Source organism: Myotis yumanensis, unplaced genomic scaffold (assembly GCF_028538775.1).
Source record: "Myotis yumanensis isolate MYYU_CA2020_CCGP unplaced genomic scaffold, mMyoYum1.0.hap1 SCAF_22, whole genome shotgun sequence".
NCBI lineage: Eukaryota > Metazoa > Chordata > Mammalia > Chiroptera > Vespertilionidae > Myotis > Myotis yumanensis.
Window position 1 is genome coordinate 6,448,230 of NW_027223773.1, and position 26,002 is coordinate 6,474,231.

Consider the following 26,002-nt stretch of genomic DNA (forward strand, 5'->3'; position numbering starts at 1 on the left):
TACTCACTGAGCTCTGACTTGTTCCTAAGCAGGGCTGCAAGAGTCCTCCCCGTGAACACCCTTCTTCCCAAGACACACGCCATGCCAGGACCCTCGATACCAGGTCTAGGAGTCCGGGGAGACCATGGGAGATTTCTGAGCAGGGACAGGAGCGACATAATGGAAGCAGTGTCTAAGGAAGGGGGCGGTGGGCAGGCCCAAGGGACCACAGCCGCCCAAAGAAGGTCTGGAGGAATGAATGCAATAAGTGTCCCCCGTGCTGCTTCGGACTGGACGCACCAAGTAGTGCTCGGAAGCAGTAAATGGCTCCCATTCCCCTAGAAAGCATCCTGCTTGAATCGCAAGCCATTCGGTAACTCTCCGAGTCCTGCAGCAGTCCAAAGGGGTTAAAGCAAACCAATTTAACCAAACCAACAGCTCAGCAAAGTCACACAGAAGGAGGCATCACGCCTGCTCCTGGCCCCTCTCATCTTATTCCACCTTCTAAATGCATAAATACACATGCACGAAGGTAAGCCCAAACTCTTATTCGGGGATCCGTTTCATCCACCCGTTTTATACCTTGCTGATTGCTTACAGAGCTCCTTACACCAGATTTGCAAATACCCTGGAGGTGCCCAAGCTGAGCAAACAGAAAGGGTACTGGGCGCTGACTCTCCTGGGCAGTCTCCCGGCCCCTCCCAGGATTCCTCAAAGGGGCTCCGGCATCAAATCAGAAAGCAGCTTAGGAACTGGGGGAGTGGACCAGGCCTCTACCTTCCTTCTTTCCTCTTCTTAGTAAGGCTATAATTTTTAAAAAGTTAGAAACCAAGTTATTTGAGGAGGTGGTGAGGGCGGGGGGTTGGGGGGTAATAAAGGACAGGATGGGCTATCCCCAAAATGAACTCAACAGTAATAAGACAGCTTCCAGAAGGGCTCAAAGCCTGATGAACCTCCTCCTGCTGTTTGGCAAACATCTCACTGCACTGGACCAATGGGGCCTGATTTTCATTATTAAATTAGAACAGCCTCAAATCAAGCTCTGCCGAAGAAGGACCTGACTGGGACTCAAATATTTCCTCCGTTCATTCAATAATGACTTTCTGAGTGCTCACTAGATACCTGGCTCCTTGCTAGGCCCTGGAGCTATGCATTCGTACAAAGAAACTGGCTCAACAAGCGTAGGGAAATAGCAAGGAACCAAAGGTGGTAGAAGTATATAATTCCTGCATTTAGAGTACTTAGATGCTTAATAGATGCTTAATAAATACACAAGTAAATGAAAACACAGCATTTGGAACCCACTGTTTCTAGCGCTCTAGGGAGCAGTCTTCCTTGACTATCGCGTATGGATTTCAAAGGGCTAATGCAGTGACGGCGAACCTATGACATGTGTGTCAGAGGTGACACGCGAACTCATTTTTTTGGTTGGTTTTTCTTTGTTAAATGGCATTTAAATATATAAAATAAATATCAAAAATATAAGTCTTTGTTTTACTATGGTTGCAAAGATCAAAAAATTTCTCTATGTGACACAGCACCAGAGTTAAGTTAGGGTTTTTCAAAATGCTGACACGCCAGGCTCAAAAGGTTCGCCATCGCTGGGCCAATGGGATGAACCCAAAGGGTACCGTGTCCGTGAGGCCTCCTCTGGTCCCTCCTCCAGGCACAGACCGCCTGCCAGGCTGCCTCCACTTGCTCCCCCTCTCATGGCCCCCAGGCCTCCGGTCCCCTTACTTTGGGCAGCTGGGCTCCTGTTATTTTTTTAAAGCACCCCCTGCCCACGTCTCCCCTGATGCCTCCTCTAAGCTCTCCTATGCCCCCCTTTCCTTTCTGGGACTCCCCGAGCCTCTACACTTTGATTTTGGTCCTCAGAGAGTGTGGTTATTTCTGCCTTGATCATCTCTTTCCTACTAGACTATAAGCTGTCTGATGCCAGTGACTAACTTTGTGAGGGGTGTTTTTTTTTTAAAAAAACACACATTTCAGCTTCGTAAATTAAAAAAAATTGTTTCCTGATATATTTTGGGTAATCACTCATTCAACAAATATTTGGTTCCAAATATGCCCCAGGCAGTAGGCTGTATTTCAAACTCCCAAACACCAAGCAATTGGTTGATTATCTGGTTTGTATATTTAAAAAAAAGAGCCCGGCCAGAGTGATTCATTGGTTGAGCCAGGACCTATGAACCAGGAGGTCACAGTCAGACTCCCAGTCAGGGTACATGCCCCATATACAGGCTCGATGAGAGTGGGGGGCGGTCAGGAGACAGCTAATTAATGATTCTCTCTCATCATTGATGTTTCTATCTCTCTCTCCCTCTCCCTTCCTCTCTGAAATGAATAAAAATATATTTAAAAAAAAATAGAGTAGAGTCAATTTTGCTGAAAAGAACACAAAATAGTACAGCAATCAAAATTCTCCTATAAATATGAAGTACTATAAATTCTTTTAAATTACACTTAACAATCCACTGAAGTTTGAGAAGATATCACAGATAATTGCCTTTTTCCTGGAATTAGAGCTGTAGCTGATCCATAACAATGACATTTACCTTTTATTGTTTGCCAAATAGTTTACGTTTTTTAAACTTTAGTTTTGACCACAACGACAAAAGGAAAATTTGAATCATTTCTTTTTTGTTCTTCCCTCTCAGTACCTGCTAAGCAATAATATGGAAAGGGGGTAAAGAACATATTACTTCACGGCAAAATGTTATATTAATTAATTTTATAAAATAAGAAGGGCATTGTTTCTTGACATTGATGGTTAAAATACAAGATGACCAAAGCTCGTATTCTGAAATGTATTGCAGGCTGTGCGCAAAGCATTCCACGAGGCACTGCACACTCTAAAACCTGCTCATTTATAACATAAAAAAGCCTCTAAAAGAAGTGCTGCTAATAAAATAGGCCTTCGCTCAATCCGGCTGCCAAACACACTTACTTTGGCAAGCGAGCTTGGAACATTTAAAATTTTACAAACATTATCCTGTTTTAAAAAGTTAATTTGGACTACTTTAAGGAAAGTAAAAATAAACCATGGTTGCAGTGAAATCAAGGTTTAATCTGACCAGACTTCTAAAATTAACTATCTAATCAGATTATATAATTAGTATAAGGTATAGGGGCCCTGAGCCTCGGGGCTGGAGAGGTTCCCAACAGCCCCCTTTCCTCTCCGGAGGCAGATCTGAGACCTTCTCCACTTGCTCTTTCCTGGAGGCTGATGGGGCGAATGTGTGATTGATAAACAAGAATGAAAAGCCATACTTAGCTACATCAGGATTCAGGAATGGCTTGGTTTCTAAAACAATGTTAACAGAATCAGCACAGGCAGTAAAGAACAACACCAACGAAAAAGAGAAGAAAATGAAAGGAACAAAGAGAAGAAAGAATGACTATTCGGTTCTAGGCACGGTGCTATGTGCAAAATGGCCACAGTTATCCATCTTTACAGAGAGACGCTAACGCTGAGAGCTGAAATATCTACCCAAGGCCACAAAGCTAGCAGATGGCAGAACCAGGATTTCAACGCACCTGCCATAGTCCTAGACAGGTTACAACGAATATCAATAAACAAAGACCAATGACTTTTTAGCTACTAGTAACCTTTCAGGGCTGAGAGAGGAAAGGAGGGGGAAATGAACTTATAAAGCTGGCTCTCTTTTTGTATTAATAGAAGAACCGGCTATGCCCCTGACAAAGCACAGATATTTACCGTCGCTGCTCCAGGGAACAAAGCAGCTACTCAGTCAATATTTGCTGATCAAGGAAGGCAAGCTACCTGTGGATGGCTTACACTCAGTCCAAGTGTCCTACCCTGTCCACATCACTGCCACGTCTTTGAAGGTGGGGACCATGGACTCAGTTTTTAACCTGTCCCCAGCACGTAACACTTAGCAGGTTCTCATGAAATACTTGCTAAATAAGTGAGGAACTAACCTTGAATTTCGCCACTCACAGCTCTAACATCTTAGAAAAGCCACTGGGTTGAGTCTGGTGATGTGGGCCAATCGGAGACTCTGAGGTCTGTGTCCAGGCCCAGGTTCACGCTATAATGCTGATAAAGTGTTCGAAGTGATTATGGGTTTCCAATTCCCTAGCTAACTGCAATTACACAGTCACCAGGGCGGAGGAGAGGGGGAAGGGTGGCTCACGGAAGGCCAGGGGTAGCAAAGGAAGGCACTTCGGAAAATGATGCTCAACGTTATAACTACCCCTGGGCCTTATGGTACAGCACATATGAAAGAACAAGGCTTCCAGTGGTAGTTTCTATCTCTTTTAACACAAAACAAGAATCTTTACTTCTAAAGAGTTCCCTCCACAGAAAGTAACTAGTGTCTTAAGGGGAAACAAAAAGAAAACCTCTGAAAAGTCAGAAATTGGAAAATTAATAAAGAGCCAAAGGAGAAAGGAAATATAGGTTACAAAAAATGACACAGTCACAATATATGGGGGGTGGGGGTGGGGATGATGTTTATCTAACCTTTAAGAGGCTGAGCTAATGCTGGGGGGTGCAGGGCCCCTCTGTGCCAAGCCTTCTTAGCTCTGCAGAGCTGTAACTCCTCCAGGGTGCCACGGGGAACACTCAAACTGACCATCTGTCTACGAAACCACCTTCAGGGAAATAAAAAGGCATTTGGCAGGTGCCCAAAACCATCACAGGTTGCCTGCCATGGTCCTGCGTCTGTGGCATTGCCAAGTATCATTTACGAAGTCCTCTGGTACCACTGAGCTCACTTCTCCGCGACACCAAATTAAAAGGTAAGTGTAGTTTGGATTAGAAATTTTGTATGCTATTTTTGGATGCAGAACTCCTTAGTAATTGTCATAAACCATTGCCCCTTTCCATTTAATACGGCAATAAGAAGATCCCCAATGAATACTTTGCTTCAACCAGCGCACATGGAACGTGACTGGCTCCTGCGAGACATTTTCCAGATCTCGCAGGACAAAGCGCAGGCCAGGAGCCTGGAGGCTCGGAGACAGCCCGACTGTTCAGGATGGAACACCTCTCCTCGCTCGGGACCAGCCAGATGACCCTTGACCCGCCACCCATTCTCCTTACTTTCCTTCAGCCTGGCTTTATTCTTGCATACCTCCCCCCAATCCCAGGCTCTGCCTCCTACAGTCCTTTCTCACGTCCTGGTCGCCCTTCGAGGGTCACTCAAGTTCTCTCTTCTCTGTCAGACTGTCCCTGACCTCACTCCACAGGGATCCTTCCATCTCTGAACTCCTAGGGCAGGGGTGGGCAACCCCTGGCACGCGTGCCAAACATGGCACGCCAGTAACTTTTGCTGGCATGCGAAACCCTCTCTTATAATCTTCCATTTACAATTTTTTTCTTAATATTGACTTTTTTATTTTTCAGAAAAATTCAGTGTCGGTGCATCTTAGATAAATAAATAATTTTACATAACATGTATACATTAAAAAATAAATGTATTTTTCATCATCATATACTGTGTTTTTGTCGCTCGAATGAATTTTATTATTTCTTCAAGGTTCTTCACATAACGGGGAGTACACCTTAAGAGATATCAAGTAGGCGTAACATGTTCTCAAAAAATTAGGGTTGGCACGCAGAAGAATTTTGAGTCAGAGATTTTGCTGGTTTGGGCACGCACTCACAAAAAGGTTGCCCACTCCTGTCCTAGGGTCTCTATTGTTTCCAGTGCAAAAAACCCTTCCTATTATATGTATGTTTTTTGTAACTCTCCAGGTGATTCTCATGACCAGCTGAATGTAGGACCTGTAAATCTCTCCAGCATGAAATGATTTCTAAACCCTGGTTCAAGTCACATCATCTCTCACCTGAATTACTGCAACCAGCCTCCTCCTGGTCCTCCTCTCTCCAGTGGTCCTGGCCCAGTCCAGCCTGCTCTCTATAACGCAGACAGACCAGGGGCCTCTCTCACATGCAAATCTGACAGGACTTCTTTTTGCTTAAAAATCTGTAACGTCACAGCCATTAAGACGGCTGTAATTTTTTTAAAAAACCACACAAAAGAACAAGTGTGAGCAAGGATGTGCACTGCTGGTGGGAATGTAAAACACCACAGCAGCTGTGGAAACGGTCTGCTGGCTCCCCAAAGAGTGAAACAGAATGACCATAGGACCTGGTCACTGTGCTTCTGGGTGTAGACCCGAAAGAAGTGAAAGCAGGAATGCAAACAGATAGTTGTTTACCCAGGTTCACAGCTGCGTGAGTCACCACAGCCAAAGGGTGAGGCAACCCAACTGTCTACTGGCGGATGACTGGATAAACGCACTGTGGCCTATCCATGCCTACAATGGGGTATTATTCAGCCTTAGAAGGGGAGGGAACTCTGCCATACTACTCGAAGGCCTGGATGAACCGTGAATGAACCTTGCTAAGTGAAATCAGCCATTCACAAAAGGACACAAGTACACTATGATTCCAATTCTCTGAGGTCCCTAGAGTAGCCAAATTCCTGGTGGCAGACAGGAGAATGGTGGTTGGCAGGAGCTGGGGGTGAGGCTAACGGGGAGTGATTGGACTTAATGGGTATGGAGCTGCAGTTTGGGAAGACGAAGAATCTTCTGGAGATGGACGGTGGTGACGACTGCATGGCCATCTGGATGTACTTAATGCTACTGAACTGTACACTTAAAGATGGTGAAATGATCACTTTTGTTATATATATTTTTCCACAATAAACACACACACACAAAAACCATGCACACACACATAATACCTCCCACTGGCACAGGATCAAGTCTAGCGATCTCCTGAAGGTGACTGACAGTGCCTGTAGGACTTGGTCCCAGCACCCCTCTCCCCTCCAACCACACGCCCCTCCTCCAGGGCCCAGCCAGGCCGAGCCATGCTGGAGCGGGCTCACTGCTCCGTAAATCTTTTTTGTTGTCGTTAATTTACTGGTTTTGAGAGAGATTTGTTGTTCCACTTATTTATGCACCTATTGGCTGTCTGTGCCCTGACCATACCATATAATCAGTCACATTCTGAATGCTGACGGCTAGCCGAACATTGGGACCACTCACCTGATGTTGGCTACGTGCTGTGGCACAGGCTGGTGCTGAAAATGGTCGGGCCAGGGGTGATGCAGGCAGAAGGAGGGAGTGGGCTGGAGGCAGCACGCGGTCTGGTAAACAGGGGCATGGTGTGGACACAGAGGGGCCGAGTACTCTGAGTGAGGCTGCAGGCAACACGAGGCCAAAGCAGACGGGGACGCCGAGCCGGCCTCGGGGTGGCACTCCTGGTGACTGCTGTGGCTAGTCAACGGGTGATGGTATGGGCAAGGGTGGCAGCATGGCGGCAACAGCTGCGTCGTCCTTTGGTTGTCTAAAGGCAGGAAGGAGGGTTTGACTGTGCCATTCACTTGCAGGCATCCGTTTGGACTCACTTTGGCTCTTGGTGCCTCTTTGGGTGGGAGCTGCTGGGCTGCAAGGTCTCCGTCCGAGGGGGGCGGGGGGCTCGGGGGGGCTGCGCTGGCTGCGAGGCTGCCATTGCTCAGAACCACACAATCGCTGTTTCCATTGCTCATAGCCATGCTCCAATCTCCTGACCCTAAGGAAGACAATGACATAAAATCATCCAGTTATCGCGAGGCAGGCGAATCTGTGGAAAGTCAGGAAAGATACTTAAAAACAGCTCTTTGAAAAACAGGATTCTGGCTCTGATTGGTCTACTTAACCTTACATGGAAGCCAACAAGAGGAAAAGAATGGTTTGGCTCTCTAGCCCTTCTGGAGCGGCACTCTTCTATGCAGGCAAAACAGCTTCAGGGGCGCCCTCTCTCCAGCCTCCCCCCATATCTGCGGACCAGAGGTACCCCGACCAACCACCTCTTTCCCGTCTGCGGACATGGTGTTTCCACCCCCCGTGAAAACTACTCAACAGGGGCGCTTCCGAGCAGAACATGCCCGAACAATGCATAGAGTTTCCACCTGCATCCTCATGCCCAGAAGATACCCATTATGCTAGGAGACAAATTTAGCATTACTGATTTATTTACCTTTTAAATAAAACTCCTCAAACACACACAGACAGACACAGACACACAGACACACACACATACATACATTCCATTACGTAAGTATCAGAGCTAAGAGAGATGGAATTTAATCAACTGTTTTAATAAAAAGACAAAGCATTTATAAATATCAAAACATATATTAAATCAAGGAGCTGTTGCCTCTCTCATCAGCCTTATCATCACTTTGAACGGGGTCTGCCAATCCCACTGTCATTATAATGGCTACTGAGAGGGCTTTTGCATTGTTGCAGTAAATACCGTTGCTCTCTCTTTCACTGAGTCACTCCTGGGTATACATATATACTATAAAATATAGTTTTATATGTTTTATAAAATATTCAGATAACATACCCAACACCAAGCAATGGCAGTGAAATGTATTCTCTTATCCAGCTAGTAGGAAGGCAGGTAGGGAGTGGAAGAGCCCCAACTGACCCGGGAGGCACCAACTCTAATCCTCCACCACTTCTCAATGTGCTGTCTCAGCAAGATCTGCTCACTTAAGCTTCTGTTTACTGAAGGGCAGATCCTCCCTCTTGTTGTTAACAAAAGGAAAACGCTGTGTGCAAATGCTCTGAAAACAACAGAACATAAAGGCCATCTAAAAAGGCACTTTTTTAAAAAAGTTAATTGAAATGTAAGATGCTCATTTGTACGCTTAAGTGAAAGGCAGTCTAGATAATGTAAGAAGCCAACGCTGGATGAGATAAATGCAGTCATTTCCCAGAAGTGGAAGCTTTCACTCTACAAATACTGAAGGCACATTCTTTTTCTCGCCTCCACCCATGACTCACGGAGCCTCCCCTCCTGACCTCGGCCACGCTACCAGTTGATGGGATCTACTGGGCTGAATGGGAAAATCAATGAGTCCCTTTCCCCTTTCCATCAGGAGGACGGAAGGAAGGCTTTTCTGATTTGATGGTTTGGTTCTACCATCCCAGGTTGGTTAATATTTCAGAGTTTATTTTTTTTAAAGTATTTAATTCAATCAATCCTATTAACTCTAATCACACCTGCTGGGTGAGTTGTGCTAGTAAAAGTATCCTATGTAATAAAAGCCTAATATGCTAAGTGTCCGGTCGTCCAGTCATCTGTTCGACCAATCAAAGCATAATATGCTAATGATATGCTAAGGCTGCTCAACCGCTTGCTATGACCACCAGTGGGCAGACGCTCTGACTGGAAGGTTAACTTGCTGCTGGTGTCCAGCCAATGGGGACTGAGTGAGACAGGCCGGACACGCCCTGGAGCCCTCCCATGTCCCTCCTGGCCCTGATTGTACACCAGTGGGGTCTCTCAGCCTGGCCTGTGCCCTCTCACAATCCCGGACCCCTCGGGGGATGTTGGAGAGCTGGTTTCAGCCCGATCCCGCAGGCCAAGCCGAGGGACCCCACTGGTGCATGAATTCGTGCACCGGGCCTCTAGTCTAACAATAAAATCCTCAGTTTTCAAGTGAAGCTGGGCTTAACACAGAGGCCATCAATCTTTCTCCAACACCCTCCCAAGCGCTCTAACATCTCCTCTGAGCTCTTGTCAATTCCATGTTTCCCTATCTTCTAACCAAATCTGCTTTTCCTCAGGAAAAAGTAATTTTCTGCTGGGCCAGCGTGGCTCAGTGGTTGAGCACTGACCTATGAACCAAGAGATCACGGTTCAATTCCCAGGCAGAGCACATGCCCGAGTTATGGGCTCGATGCCCAGTGTAGGGTTTGCAGGAGGCAGCCAATCAATGATTTTCCTTCATCATTGATGTTTCTACCCCCCTCCCTTCATCTCTGAAATCAATACAAATATTTTTTAAATAGTTATAATAGTTTTTCTTTTTCTTTGTAATCAGAATTACAACTATCATTCCCTCTTTTTTAAAAAAATTACAAATGCATCATTTTGTAGTTACACAAGAGTTAAACAGATTTTTGCAGGCCAGCCAAGGGACTCAATCACCATTTATAACATTTTCCCCCCAATGTGGTAAAGTGCAGTTTGAATGCCAAATCACTGACTTACAAATGAATTTCTGGAACAAAACCTGTTTCGTAACTTGGAGACCTCTTGCGATGAATTAGAAGCTAGTGGATAGTAAAGAATAATTTGAACTCTGGCTTGTAGTTGAAGTAAGTCACATGAGCTTTCTATGATTGTGTCTTTAATCATAAAATAAGAAAAATCATATTGACTTTATAAGTTATGAATTAGAAGTAAAAAAATAATAAAAAGCAAAACCAGAAGAAAGATTGTCTTAAGAGATGTCTATGGATCAAGTTCAGTAGATGCACTTATGTAGGATTCGGGGACCAGGAGAACAGCAAAGCTTCCATCTGAACTCAAGAGCTGACCCATGGCCATACAAAGAAAGAGCTTCTCTCTTTAGAACCGAGACAAATGAGAAAAAGATTTGATTTGAGCCTAGGATAGAACAGAAAAGGGGATGAGACAGAGGGCGAGTCAACATCATAAAAAAGGAGCTACTGTACATGTAATGCTCTGCGATTAGAAATGCAATGATCATGGTATTCATGGTGGGAATTTAAACTCAGTTTTGGATCAAATATAATGAACAATTTTCAAAGACAGCTATGTTGAAATCACCCGTTTTCCCCGGGGCCATAATACACAGGGCTGCCAGAAAACAGCTCTTCTGGAGGTGTGATGGGGCCCGTGGCCAGAGACTTTAGTGTGTTTCCTGTTCATGCGCTTAATATGCCAACGGCAATACAGTCACAGCCACTAATCGCATCTCCCCGTTTCACCTCTTCTACTAGCATTTTAATGTTCTGGGTGCTTCGCCGTGTCGGGGCTACAAGGCCTTTGGCCAAGAACCATCTTTTGATTATATTTTAAGATTTAAGTGTTTTGCCTTGAGCCTCAGTTCTTCAAATGTATGAATCAGGCTAGTAATCAATGTCCATCTCATAGATCATTATGAGAATATAAAAATGTTTTGAGAACTATAAAGGGCAATGTCTTTATAATGGAAGAATTATCATTATTGCTTCATTGAGTGAGAATATAAAAAAGTACCGAATGCTGCTCCCTAATCTGAAAACCAGAGCTGTGTTTTAAGATGGCAGCCGAGACATCTGTATCTTGGAAGAAACAGCCTGGCCGGGTCTGCGTTTGAAAGTTGAGAACCTGGGTCAAGTTACTCACACTCTTAGGGTCTCTAAGTCTTGCTTGTTCTTAGAGTTAAATTTGTTTGAAATGCAAATTGGTTCAACCCTCTAAGAGAGCAATTAATCAAAATCTAAAATACCCTCATCTTTGACCAACGAGTCTACTAGGCATTTATCCTTTGGACATATTGGAACAATGTGTGAAGATGATGTCTGGATAAAGTTATTGACCACACCACTGTTTGTACCAGTGAAAACAGGAAACGAACTCAATCAATACGAGAATTAAACTCTGTCATGTCCACACGTTGGGTGTGCTGTACAATAGGAACACAAATGTGTTGGCTCAGGGTTCTGCTATGGAAAGAAGCCCCAAGCCGATCTTCATGTGTAAATAAACCCTAGCTGCAGAACAGCCTACATGATAGGAATCTAGTTTGTTCAAAATGTGAGGGAGACACAAATAATGGTTAGAACACACAGATAATTCCTAGAAGGACTTAAGAAAATGCTACCATTATTTCGCGACAGAAGGTTGGACTGGGCCATGTGGGAAGGTGGAGAAGTTTCACATTTTACTTTCCATACTACTTGCAAATTTTACTACAAATGTATCTTCTATATAGGATTTTAATAAAACAACGCATAAAGTTTCTAGCACAGTGACTATTAATGAACAAAAGGTAATTAATATTAATATGCAAAAGCAAACTTATTTTACCTTAGAGGATAACCAGATACGTATTCACTGGATGCATCTAAAACTGTTTATCTGCTGATATATTTGTGCTCGTTTACAATAACACCCTACACAATATATCAAATGGAGAAAGCAGGGAACGAAAATGGAGCTAGGGAATAAGAACAGATGAATAAACTATTCAGAAAAATAAATATTCAAACATATATGTAAATATATGTTCCAAAAATATATCTTATCTTACAGCTTCTAAATTTTTGGAAACATAATTATTGTTTGTTGGACTAAAGCTATTTAAGCCAAGAGCACTCTGACTAGTGCCATAAGCATGAAGCAGACACGACAGAGAAGACACACACCACATTTCAGTCATGCTGAAATGTAGAGAGAAAAGTCATCAGAGTTCACGTGAGGAGAAGGGCCGAGCGATTATATCCTACTCTGGTCTGGGACTCAGGAAAGTCAGCACCTATAAGGCATAAGGAAATCACCTTGCTTCGAAGACAACAAGTTGTATCTCACTGAAAATGCTACCATATAATCCTAATAGGGTCTGTTTGAATTATGGGCATTTTATTTGTCAACATATTACATGCCAAGACGTGCTAATGAGGCCCAATTTACCCAAAGGATGCAAATTGTTGAGGTGGTTCAACATCTAAAAAGAGTGTTATGAAAAGCGCATGGTAACCACTTGGAACTGGGAGTCAGAACTGCTGGCGTGGCCAGCAAACTGTCAAGTTCGAATACAATGTATTGTTGAAGAGGATACACAGACCTGCTCCAATTACCACGGGAACCATTTAGCAAAGTCATCACCATCCTTCACAAACAGCTCCTCCGGCCTGCAGGCACATCACCTTCATCCCACAACAGCCACACCAGCACACCGCTTTGGTATTTCCAAACACTTTCCCACGCATGAGCTCTCTTGAGTTGCTCCTCCTAATACCCTCAGAAGAGCAGGTGTGGCAGGCATTGCCACTCTATTTTGCAAAAGAAAACCTGAGGCACAGTCAGCCTTAAGTGGTCCCCTCAAAGCCCGATGCCAAGGTTTGGAGGGCTTTCGGCTAAACTACATTCATAAGCTCAGGTGATGTGTTCCAGGTAACCCTTTGCTTCATGAGGTTCCATAACGCCAAACTTAACAAGAAATGGCAAGACTGTATCACCAACAAGGCCCCACGGTGTAGCCAATCATCTTTTTCAGGAGAGTGATGCCCCTCTAGCACAGTTTCACTAGATAAAATACACAACACTGCCCGGCCGGTGTGGCTCAGTGGTAGAGCATCAACCCATGACTAAGAGGTCACGGTTCGAATCCCGGTCAGGGCACATGCCAGGGTTGTGGGCTCGATCCCCAATAGGGGGCGCGCAGGAGGCAACCAATCGATGATTCTCTCTCATCATTGATGTTTCAATCTCTCCCTCTTCCTTCCTCTCTAAGTATATTTTAAAAAATACACAACACTAGCCCAGTGCTTCTCAGGCATTAAGGACCACTTGGGGGTGATGCTACAGTACAGATTCTGAGAGAGCCCCTGTGGAGTGGGGCAGCAAGCTGCCAACAGCATGGCCACCCTGCTGGTCCCAGAACGCATTTTGTGTAGCAAGGCCCGGCCACAAACTAGGCGAGGCGCCTACAAGAGAATGAGGCCGAAGCAATGACAAAATGATGCACAATTAAAGCAGATGGATAAAACAAGTAGGGAAAGGACAACACTCGACAGAGAAAGAAAGGCCCATTTTTTCTGATTAAAACAGAGAAAAGCAACAAATTTTAACAACAGTGGTTCTAACTGACAACCAAGTTTAATTCTGGCTTATTTTATGACCCAAACTATTGTGTGCATAGAAAAACAACCAGTGAAATCTTTAACCTTTTCAGAGCAACACATACATGGACTGAAGCACCTGCGCCCAGGTAACTGGGTGAGCTTGTCTTTTTCTCTCCAGCGATCCTCCATACCAATAGATGGGTGTAGAGAGACCGCTGGGGTCTTTCCACACTGGGGATAAAGGAGTCTGGGGATATCATACCCATTACTTACCAATCCTTTTTTAATATAAAACAGCTCCTCTTAAAACCGCTTGCTGCTTAGCCCCAAATGATGGTCTCATTTCTGATCACTGGTACTAAGCTGACTTATTCATACTTAGTGCTGTGGCCAGAGAACAAATAGCTTCTCTAAAAGCACCAGAGAAACTGACAAAGAACTGGGTCTTAGGCATCTGCTGCCGTGGGCTATTAAAGACGGGCAGGATAAGGACATCAACTAGGTTTTGTCTCCCAGAATATTTTTCCCCTCAAAGGACTATTAAAAATGTGTGTGTGTGTTTTTAACTCACTGTGTGAAATACTTCCTTTGCAACACCTCTATGAAGATATTATTAAACCATTACAGAGAAAACTGAGGGTCAAAGATATTAAAGTATAACCCCTCCAAATCACATGATTAAAATTCAATCTCAGATGAGTATGTCTCGAAAAGCAAGGCTTTTCCACTACCTCAGGATGCTCCTAGGGCATTGCCAAGTTCAGCTAGCTTTTATAGGCCCACTAGAGGCTACTGATATAAAGTTCGGTCTGAAGGTCCACATGAAAAATATTTCCCAAGATAGTTTTAAAAGGCACAATCCTGCACTTAAGAAATATAGTTCAGTGAATTAAGTATCATGTTATAAAGACCTGAAAAGCCAGGCCATGGACTGGCCTTGATGGTCATGCAGCATTTAAAAAATATATATTTTTATTGATTTTAGAGAGAGGAAGGGAGAGGGATAGACAGATAGAAACATCGATCAACTGACTCCTGCACAACCCCTACTGAGGATTGAGCCCACAACCCAGGCCATGTGCCCTGACCAGGAATCAAACCAGCAACCTCTTGGTTCATGGGTCGATGCTCAACCAATGAGCAACACCGGCCAGGCGGTCATGTAGCATTTAGACTATTTCAAAATAATGTCCTTGTGACCTGACAGCAAATCTGAATCTTTCATAAAGAATCGGCACTTTTAAGGAACTATAAAGAGTGGTCTTAAATAAGGAAATATAATCTCCACCCCTGCTGAGACAAATTAAAATCTTATTTTTCTTCGAGTTCATGAACTTTCTACCATTAAACTCTGCTTCAGTAAGAACACTTCTAAATATCTTCACTTAATCACCTATAAACATTTTATATGTTGCAAAGAACTATACAAAAATAATTATAGTTATTATTTCCCTTCAGCATAAACTGCAATTCATTAGGAACCATTTTCCCAAAACACAGTGTCATACATTTGAGAATACCCTAAATATACATTTCATAAGAACTTTCTAGATATTAGTTTGCTTTCCATCACACCATGAAAAAGCAAAAAATCCAAAAGTAAAGATTACTATTCTTTTACAATGAAAATGTACTACTTTCCTAGTATATTTATATTATTAAGAAGGTATATAAAACTTATGATAACTAATACCATTGTTGAAAATGGAAACCTACCTAAGACTTTTATATAACCTCTTTTAATATGAGGGAATATATATATATATATATATATATATTATTGATTTCAGAGAGGAAGGGAGAGGGAGAGAGAGAGAGAAAAATCAATGATGAGAGAGAATCATTGATTGGCTGCCTCCTGCACGCCCTAGATCGAGCCAGTAACCCCGGGCATGTGCTCCTGCCCCGAATCGAACCTGGGACCCTTTGGTCTGAAGGCCGACACTCTATCCACTGAGCCAAATCAGCCAGGGCAATATGAGATATATATTGATAAAGGCACCGATAAACTGTAAATGTTATACATTTCATTATTACAAAAAATGTTCATAATATTTACAAAGAGCTTATGATACAGGGAAACAATTAAAATTGCCAGGCAAAGTCCTCTACCCTTCATATTTGCAACAACAAAAATCAAGTGACCTTAGGAAGATATCACAGTGTATGTGCCATAGTACATCTGAAGACCCTGAATTTAGGAAGCATCTCATTGCTGGATATGAGTTAGGTTGTCAAGGCAGAGCCATTATACCTGCAGGGGTGAGCAATAGGAATGTCAGGGCTGTGGAAACACGAATCTCATTTCTCTCATTTATTTTATGTCCAATGTGCCTTTGGTAACAGATCAATGTGGGAAGAGAAATGCGGGTATAAAATAAAGTTTATCTTTTACAATCTGGGGTAAATGATAGTCAATAACATCCTCTTTTTAGCATAAAAGCTATCTTTCTACATATAGATTTCAAGAGATATATTTCCCAAGTTCATCCATAAAACTTATCAGTCCACAGAATCTTCACCACTTCTTCCCACACTTACAAGTGCTATAATCATAAGCATCAATGCTCTTGATTGAGAGAGAGAGGTTTCTTATATCTTTGAGTTCCTATTTCAGATGAATTTAAATTCCCCTTAAAATATTCTATTCCAGGCCTAGCCAGTTTGGCTCAGTGGATAGAGCGTCAGACTGCGGACCAAGGGGTCCCGGGCTTGAATCCGGCAAGAGCATGTACCTAGGTTGCAGGCTCCTCCCCGCCCGGGCCCTGGTCAGGGCTCGTACAGGAGGCAACCAATCGATGTGTTTCTCTCACATCGATATTTCTCTCTGTCTCTCCCTCTCTCTTCCACTCTCTCTAAAATATCAATGGAAAAATATCCTCGAATGAGGATTTAAAAAAAATTGTATTTTACTAGTTTTATTAAGTTGCACTAATTTCTATTGAATCTTAAGTCTGGAGACTTATGTTCATTTGTATAATAAAGAATATACAAAACAAAACTAGAGAAGTTTTCTATAATCAGAAATATCTATCAATAGTCTTTCAAATTCTAGAAAGCCCTCTGAGAGGTTGTCAACTAACCCAAGAACCAGCCAAGACATTCACTGAGAGTCTGCTGCAAATCTTGAAGGAAATGCAATAAATTTAATAAATATCCACAAGTAACAAATCTATTACAGCAGCCTCAGCCCTTTCTGCACATTACAGTCACTCCAGTGATAAACAAATAAAAAATTACAGACACAGGCCCTGAGGTTATGATTTAATCCATACTGTACTGTGGTGTGGCCATTAGTATTCTTTTAAAATATATTTTTATTCAAAGGCCGAAACTCTATCCACTGAGCCAAACCAACTAGGGCAGCATTCATATTTTTAAAAATACTCCCCAAATGATTCTACTGTGAAGTAAGGGGTGAGAACCAATGACTTACAGTTTATAAAAGTAATGCTAATCCTATATAATAAAAGCCTAATATGCTAAGTGTCCGGTCATCCGGTCATCTGTTCAACCAATCAAAGCATAATATGCTAATGGTATGCTAAGGCTGCTCAACTGCTCACTATGACGTGGACTGACCACCAGGGGGCAGACGCTCCAACTGGTAGGTTAGCTTGCTGCTGGGGTCTGGCATATCGGGACTGAGCGAGACGGGCCGGACATGCCCTGGAGCCTTCCTGCAGTCCCTCCCCAGCTGGTCAACCTCCCGTGTCCCTCCCAGGCCCCAATCGTACACCGGTGGGGTACCTCAGCCTGGCCTGTACCCTCTCGCAATCCAGGCTGAGGGATCTCCAGGCCTCTAGTCAATTTATGAGAGCAAGCAAATGCCACGCAAAATAGTCAACATTCAAAACATATTGCTTGAAATGAAGAATGTTGCTGTATAATTTTAAAAAACTGGACTGAGTACTTCATGTTAGGTATGCTCTGTAGTATTTGCTTATCTTAATTTTTGTTGGTTATAACGAAAAGGGGTTTCATCTATAGTACTTTTGAAGTGTAAGCATGGGGACAAGGGTGAAGAGAAACCTTTATTAGGACATTACTTTGAGAGACAACAGGGCAGAATGTATGTGGAACAATGTTGTACAGACATAAACGAGTGGTCACATAACCTCAATCATTTACAGATCATCTGAATAAAGTTTAGGATATAGCCAATTTGTTTCATGAGTTCATTTAACCCTTAAGGAAAACTATACCCCAACCACTGCCAATCTCCAAAAAACGAAGCCCAAGCCCCTCTATTATAAAGGCATGTTTCCTAAAGTTTTATGCAAAAAGAATAAACCAGTAATTAAGAAAAGGGGACGATTTTTACTGTATTTTAAGCATCTTAAATGTTCCAATTCTCGGATCAGACAGCCTCCAGACACCAGGCCTGCTCCCTGCCCCACCTCCCCGCCAAATAAGAATTACAAGATGCCTTGGTAATGAACAGGTCCCTCAAGATGGGAGAGGCCTATCGTGAGGCCATAATATTTCATCTCAAACTATTTGGCTCTACTAACATCGCAAAACAGGCAAGTTTACAAGAGAGCAATGTTACTGTACCCTGCCCGCCCCTCCCTAGTCCTGTTCAGAAACAGGCTAAGATTACTGAGCTTCATCAATGCTGCCGAAGGGATCACACGCGTCTGAAGTCATGCACGTCTAGGACTTCACACATCTCGAAACCTCAGACTTAGCAGCTCAAAGGGAAAATCCATTGCAAAGGTCAATCCAATTAAGAAACGTCTATTCCCAGACGCTGTGAGGCAAAAGAAGGGGAGAGTTCTTACGACATCTTCCATAAAGTCAGAAATGGAGACCAATCACCATAAAGGCCTTGGAAGTTGTCTGACTTGGATGGCAAGGTGTGGGTTTTAATGCTACACTTGGAATCATCTCAGCTTTTCCCACAAATGCTAAGTCTCTGATGCCACCAGGTCCCACTCCCCGCTGCTTGGGGAAGTTTGAGAGGCAGCAAATGAGATTCCTAGACCAGCTCCCAGATGGGTTCTCCCCGCAGTACCCCCCTCCCCCGCTCAAGACATCTCAAGGGGTCCCTCCGCCCACTGAGCGACCTGGGAAATGGCTCTCAGAGTTTTTGCATGAAACACATTTTGCTTAAAGGGCTCTGAGATGTTAAGCGTAGGAAAACATCTTTTCTTACTTGAATTGGGTGAGGAAATTAACTTAGTAATAAGAGCCTGGATACACCTTTCAGAGGCCTTTTTCTATTCTTTACTTAAATTACCCTATAAATGCTTATGATTTCTGCTATTTGCTTTCTTGTGTGTATTAGATGAACTGAAATGATATTTACTGTTCCTGTGGGATTCCTGCTTGCACACAGAGGTAATTAAATCATATTGTTCGGTTAACTAGGCGGGTTCCTGATTTATAGGCATATGAGCACCTGCAGTGTTCCCCCTGAACACTTCCCTTACAATCTCATATGTGGGCCTGTCATAAGCGAGCCTGTTTAATAGAGATTAAAATGATGAAAGAATAGAAGATAGAGAGAACAAAGACACCCTCTTCCCCAAGTCTCCCTTTTCTAATTTGCTATAGTTGCTTTGTTTTATATTTTTTTCAGACAGGCTGGCAGGCTAAGCAGTTCATTTGTCTACTTCCTGTGTTAGGGTGTGATCAATAAATTACAATTTTTTTTAAAAAACTGGGAAATGTTCACAGTCAGCGTGCAAAGGCTGCGCGTCACCCACACGAGTGGGAAGAGAGGAGCTGTGAGTGAGCGCTCTGCTCCAGCCCCAGGAGCTCAGCAGTTACAAGGAAAGGTGAGGAATGGTGCCCAGCAAACACTGAAAAGCAGGTTCCCCACTGCTTGCCAAAAAGGGCTGATTATTGGTTCGGTATAAATGACAAAGCCACTGGGATTAGATGGAAATGTTGGCTGAATCAATTTTATAACACATATGAGTCATTTCCCAGCCTGAGGCAAGGGTAACATGCATTTTCTTTTCTCTTCTCTTTTTTTAATTGAATTTGTTGGGGTGACATTGGTTACAACCTTGTAACACATCATCTGCACACCGCATCGTGTGCTCACCACCCAAAGTCAAGTCTCATTCCATTTATCCCCACTCTGCCCTCTACCACCTCCCCCAAACACCCTCTTCCTCTGACAATCACCATACTGTTATCTGCATCTTTTATTTTTTCTTTTTTTAAAAAATATATTTTATTGATTTTTTACAGAGAGGAAGGGAGAGGGATAGAGAGTTAGAAACATCGATGAGAGAGAAACATCGATCAGCTGCCTCCTGCACACCTCCCACTGGAGATGTGCCCGCAACCAAGGTACATGCCCTTGACCGGAATCGAACCTGGGACCTTTCAGTCCGCAGGCCGAAGCTCTATCCACTGAGCCAAACCGGTTACGGCCTTTTATTTTTTCTTAATCCCTTCACCTTTTTCACCAATAACATGTATTTTCTCAACTGCTTTGCAGGGCCATCATTCCAGATTCTCAAATATTATCCTTTTTTTTTTGCATAATCAATACAACTAGCTCATGCTCACGGTTCTATAATTCAGGTCTGAGATGTAAGCTAGATGGAGCATGGGAAGCATAAAAAATACTCTGCCTTATTTTTGCCTACTGCAAGCGACAAATGGAGCACAGTCCAATGAAATACTCCGATATACAAGGTTTTGGCAGTGAAAGCATTCTCAGATAGTTTTTTGAAGAAATGCAAAATTGTAAAATAAATAAAATATTGCAAAAAGACTACTTATTTCAACATTTTAAAAGTAGAAATGTGTCAGCAGACATTAAAGCCATGGAAAATAGTGACTCTTCTGTCTACAGTGAGACACTGGTTTAGGGCTTATTGGCAGAGTTTGGGGACTTCCCAGCCATCAAAGGGACCTGGGGTTTCATTAAATTATAAAGATGATCATCTATAATAACCCTCTTGTGGTTAAAAAGTACATATTTCATTTTTCCTTCAACAGGAATACCTGTCAAATAATATTTTAGCAAACTGTGAAGTACGTTGTCTATTTATTTCTTGCATTTTCACTGAAGTCATTATGATCAGTCCATAATTTGCATGAAATCTGTTTTATGAAATTTTTATCTAATTTTCTCAGATGTACATTTTGCTAGCAGACACACAAATATTTCACAGGTTAAACTAGTTTGAATTTTTCTAACAGTCACATATAAATCATCCATTCTCATTTTTAAAAAATATATATATTTTACTGATTTTTTACAGAGAGGAAGGGAGAGGGATAGAGAGTTAGAAACATCGATGAGAGAGAAACATCGATCAGCTGCCTCCTGCACGCCCCCTACTGGGGATGTGCTGGCAACCAAGGTATATGCCCTTGACCAGAATCAAACCCGGGACTCTTCAGTCCGCAGGCCGACGCTCTATCCACTGAGCCAAACAAGTTAGGGCCATCCATTCTCATTTTAAACAAAAGTAAATATGGCAAATATATTCTGACTTCTGCTTTAAGTAGTAAATCCAATTATAATGTGACCGTTATTACAATTAAAATGCATATAGTTCATCATGCGGCATTTAATAGACTCAAATACAACTGGAGGATGTATACCAAGTTGTGTCTTCGAAATGAACACTGATAAGAATTAAACTTGCCTGGAAATTCAGTCCCTAAGTGGTTCTTCACGAGACTTCTATTTTTATAGGTGGGAAGATGCTGATGTTTTCTTACTTTCTTACAATATCTGATTCACAACAGCAATTAAAGTCATTCCTATAATTCTGCGTCTAGTTTGCTACTAATGGGTAAAGAGTAGCACATCTTTTTTAAATTCTCTGATTTAGATAGTGGTTAAAGGAAAACCTCAAAGCAGGAAACAATGGTTTATGCTGCTTTAAATCTGCGGTTTCCTTCCAACTTCATAAAGATAGCACATTTTCATAAACTTTCCTAAGAAACGGCTTGCCTCACCTTCTCATGCAAGACGACAATTTAAATAAACATCGGATTTCAATGCATGGAGAAGCCCTTCCAAGTTTACTCCGAAAAGAAATTGCAAGTTGGAATTTTAAATTCAACTCTTAGAAGCACAGAACAAAGTCCAGTTTTTAAAGTCCAGTCTCCCCAGATAACAAATGGGCAGGAGGCCAAGCATTACCTTGATGTTGAAAGAAGAAAGTTCCGGCTCCTTTGGGTCAGCAAAGGATCGCAGCGGCAAAAGCCCCAACCGCTGCAGGGACGCAGGGACACAGCCCAGCAGAAAGCGAGCAGAGCTGGGCAGGAGCAGCTCCGCGGCCGCAGCCGAGCGCGGGGCAGAGGAATGACAAGGAGGTGCCGCTCGCTTTGAATGAGGCGTGTTAGGGGCTGGGACTTGCAGTGTTTGCTTCCCTATAGGGCAGGAGTTTCCCTCCTACTTAACCCCTAGGGGCAAGGTCTTAATAACGGTAACAGCTGGCACACAGAGGGGCTTGATCTGAGCACAAGGTCACAAGCCAGGATATGAAGGTGACATGTAATTTCTAGCCTTTTCCTGCTTCTTCGGAGAAACTGCGCGAAGGGCTGTTTTCAGTTACGCGTTCCTTTGATCTCTTGGATTTAAAGTTACTTAGCAGATTAAAGCCATGCGAGCTGATATTATTTGCTTGCTTAGACTCACTTAAGTGTCGCAGATTCAGTTTTCTGACACGCGGGGCTACTGCATTTAAACTAACACAAATAAACACCCATCCGTGTTTATTTCCGAGTTCCGGGGATTTTTGCTCCTTCACAAATGGCTTTTGAGACCCTGCTTTTTAGGGCAGAAAGTTCCTCGCTTTTAAAAGAGGAAGAGTCTTCTTTATCAAAGAAGAAAATACTGTTTAAAAGTTGTAAGTGCTTCTCTTCAGTTTTCCCAAACAAAACCAGCACTTTGTTCAATGAAACTGACGCGGCCTTACCATGTGGGCCCTGCTGATGCCACGGCCACAACATAAAAACCTGGTAAATACCTGCAAACAACCACTTTAAACTGACAAATGACGTCCACTGGCAAATAAGCGATCATTTACTGAAATCATGACATCGAACTCTCCATGACTTCTTTACTGAAAACGTGGAAACAATTCTTTTAACAGGCTGTACTGATTAATTATATGAAGACAGCACTTTCAAAATTAAAGAAAACACCAAAGCACAAGCGATCAAACAAAAAAATAGGTAAAACTGGACTTCATCAAAATAAAAAACTTGTATGCATCAAAAAAAGACAACCCATAGAATGGGAAAAAATATTTGCAGATCATATATCTAAGAGGCGAGTATCCATAATACACGTAAAAACTTACAATTCAACAATAAAAAGACAAATAATCCAATCTAAAAGACCAAAGTATTAAAATAGGCATTTTTCTGAAGAAACGATACCAATGGCTAATATGCACACGGAAAGAGGCTCAACATCACTAATCACTACGGAAATGCACATTAAAACCACAGCGAGACACCACTCCACATCCACTCAGATAGTTGTAACCGAAAGAAGGAAGGAAAAACGTGTGTTGGCAAGAATATGGAGAAAGTGAGACCCAGATGGGAATGTAAAATGATGCAGCCACTATGAAAAACAGTCTAGCAATTCCTCAAAAAATTAACACAGAGTTACCATATGACTCAGCAATTTCACCCGGAGGTACAGCCGATTGTCATTATTTGAGGATTCTGTATTTACAAACTTGCTAAAATTTATTTGTGACCCCAAAGTACCCCCTCGGAGCCTCGCAGGCATCAGGTATGTGGTGCAGAGGTGGGAAATATGAGCCCAGGTGAGGATGAGCAGGTGGCTGCGCTCTTGGTTCAGCTCTCAGACTGTAAACACGGGTTCTTTCCACAGTCTAGGTCAGTGATGGTGAACCTATGACACGCGTGTCAGAGGTGACATGCGAACTCATTTTTTTGGTTGGTTTTTCTTTGTTACATGGCATTTAAATATATAAAATAAATATCAAAAATATAAGTCTTTGTTTTACTATGGTTGCAAATATCAAAAAATTTCCATATGTGACACGGCACCAGAGTTAAGTTAGGGTTTTTCAAAATGCTGACACGCCGCGCTCAAAAGGTTCGCCATCACTGGTCTACGTAGTGCCCCCTTGTTCACATCTTTGTGCTTTTTCTTGGTAATTTCACTGTTTAAAATGGCCCCCAAAAGTAATGTGCAGTGCTGTCTAGAGTTCCTAAGCTCAAAAAGGCTGTGATGTGTGTTAAAGAGAAACACACACAAGACAAGTAGTGATTGGTTGTCAAAAATGTAACTCGAGCCTGGCCGGTGTAGCTCAGTGGTTGAGTGTAGACCTGTGAACCAGGAGGTCGCAGTTCGATTCCAGACAGGACACATGCCTACAATTCAGGCTCGATCCCTAGTAGGGGGCGTGCAGGAGGCAGCCAATCAATGATTCTCTCTCATCATTGCTGTTTCTAAATCTCTCCCTCTCCTTTCCTCTCTGAAAACAATAAAAAGATATTTTATTTAAAATGTAACCAGAAACTCAAAGTAACCCAGTCCTGTATTTCCCTGCGAAGTGATCGCTCAGTATTCACCAATTCAGCATGGGCAGGCTTTCTGAAATACAGCTCAAACAAATAAAGAGAATCAACTGTATACACCCAAGAGAACTGAAAACATATTCACAAAAAATGTGTACACAAATGTTCATGGCAGCATTATTCGTAACAGCCAAGGCAACAATTCAAATGCCCATCAGCAGAAGACTGGATCAACCCAATGCGTCCATCAACGGGACACTATTCAGCCGTAAGAAAAAGAATCACCGATACATGCTGCCACAGGAATGAACCTTGAAAATACGCTAAGTGACATCCAGACACAACAGGTCACACATTGTATGATTCCATTTACACGAAATATCCAGAACAGTCAAATCCATAAAAACAACAGGTAGATTCATGGGTACCTGGGAATGGGGGGAGGACAAAAGATAGGAAGTGACTGCTCATAGGTACGCAGTTTCTTTTTGGGTGATAAAAATGTTTTGGGATTAGACAGTGGTGACAGTTGAAAATACATTAAAACCCACTGAATTGTACGCTTCAAAACGGTGACTTTTAAGTATGTGGCTACACCTTTCTCAATAAAAAGAAGGTATATATTTCTAACTATTAGGCCAGGGGTGGGGAACGTCCGGCCCACGGGCTGTGTAAGGCCTGAGAAGTCATTTGGTCTGGCCCTGCCAAGGCAACCGCAGGCGGGACTCAAAATTCAATAAATCTAAGAGCTTTTTTCATAGCAACACAAATTTATATGACGTGAATTATATTAAGTGAATGATGTTATAAATACCCAATGGCCCTTGGCAGAACAAAGGTTCCCCACCCTGCATGAGACCAATAGTTCCAATGGGCATTTGCAAACCTGAGTGTGCGCCAGAACCTCCTAGAGGGCCTGCTAGGGGGCAGACTGCTGAGTCCCATCCCCAGCGATCCTGACTCTGAGGACTGGGGTGGGGCTGGGAGTGTGCTTTTCTAGAAGTTCCCAGGTGATATTGCTGCAGCTCTGAGACCACATGCTGGGAGTGAAAGACCATGTATGAGCTCACAGTGGGTAGAAAGAGTCAGTCCTGTGGAGGAAAACGACAGGAAGAGGGAGGGAGGGAAAAAGAGGAGCACTTAGGCAAGTAAATATATTAAAAGATCCAGTCCCTGCGATCTTAGGGTATGCTGATGTCATGCCTTATGTATGCCAACTGCTATAATACCTAAAAATCCCCAAGAAGGAATTCGAGAATTCAAATGGAAGCGGAGGTGTTTACCATTCTTTGATGGTTTGGTTTAGTTTATTAAAGAGGCTGACACTGTTTCATTGTGCTTGTCCTTGCAAGAAAGGCAAACACAGGCTCTGGGGTGGTTGATCCCATAAACAACTTCAAGAAGCCCCTTAATGAGTTCAGGTGTCACAGGAACCGAAGACCTGAAATCTCCCAACTCATAAACCTGCAAATTCTACGTGACACTATTAGGCAGGTTACTGATTTAACCACTTTATTTAAAACTGTTGGCTTCAGCTCTGGCTACGTAGCTCAGTTAGTTAGAGCATCATCCCAATATGCCAAGGTTGTGGGTTCGATCCCCATACGAACAACAAATCCATGGTGTTCTCTCTCTCTCTCTCTCTCTCTCTCTCTCTCCCTTCCTTTCTCTAAAATCCATAAATAAAAATTTTAAAATCTTGCTGTGTTTGTGTAAAAATAGACAATTTAAGTACATTTTAAGTACTGTCACGTGGAATACATTATTATTTTATAAATAATAGTGTTATTTCCAATCGCTTCAGTTATTTCTCAATATATTAGAGTGAAAAGGAAAATGCTAGGAACTTTACCGAAGTTCCAATGTTCTCTGAAACCAATATCCCTGTTTTTCTTAAATCACTTATTTAGGATTCCTTCTGTCTTCA

At 42.7% G+C, this 26,002-nt stretch overlaps 1 protein-coding gene across 4 annotated transcripts in view; it reads right to left on the reverse strand.

The window, feature by feature from the left end:
- DISP1 (dispatched RND transporter family member 1) overlaps positions 1-26,002 on the reverse strand; it is a 114,573-nt gene that overhangs the window by 30,392 nt on the left and 58,179 nt on the right. For 3 of the 4 annotated variants that reach the window (XM_070401033.1, XM_070401034.1, XM_070401035.1), the window contains one exon: positions 7,006-7,531. In XM_070401033.1, the coding sequence (XP_070257134.1) occupies positions 7,006-7,531 (526 nt within the window). Of the gene's footprint in view, positions 1-7,005; positions 7,532-21,712; positions 21,851-26,002 lie in introns of those variants that run through there. The other variant, XM_070401036.1, reaches the window with a different exon arrangement.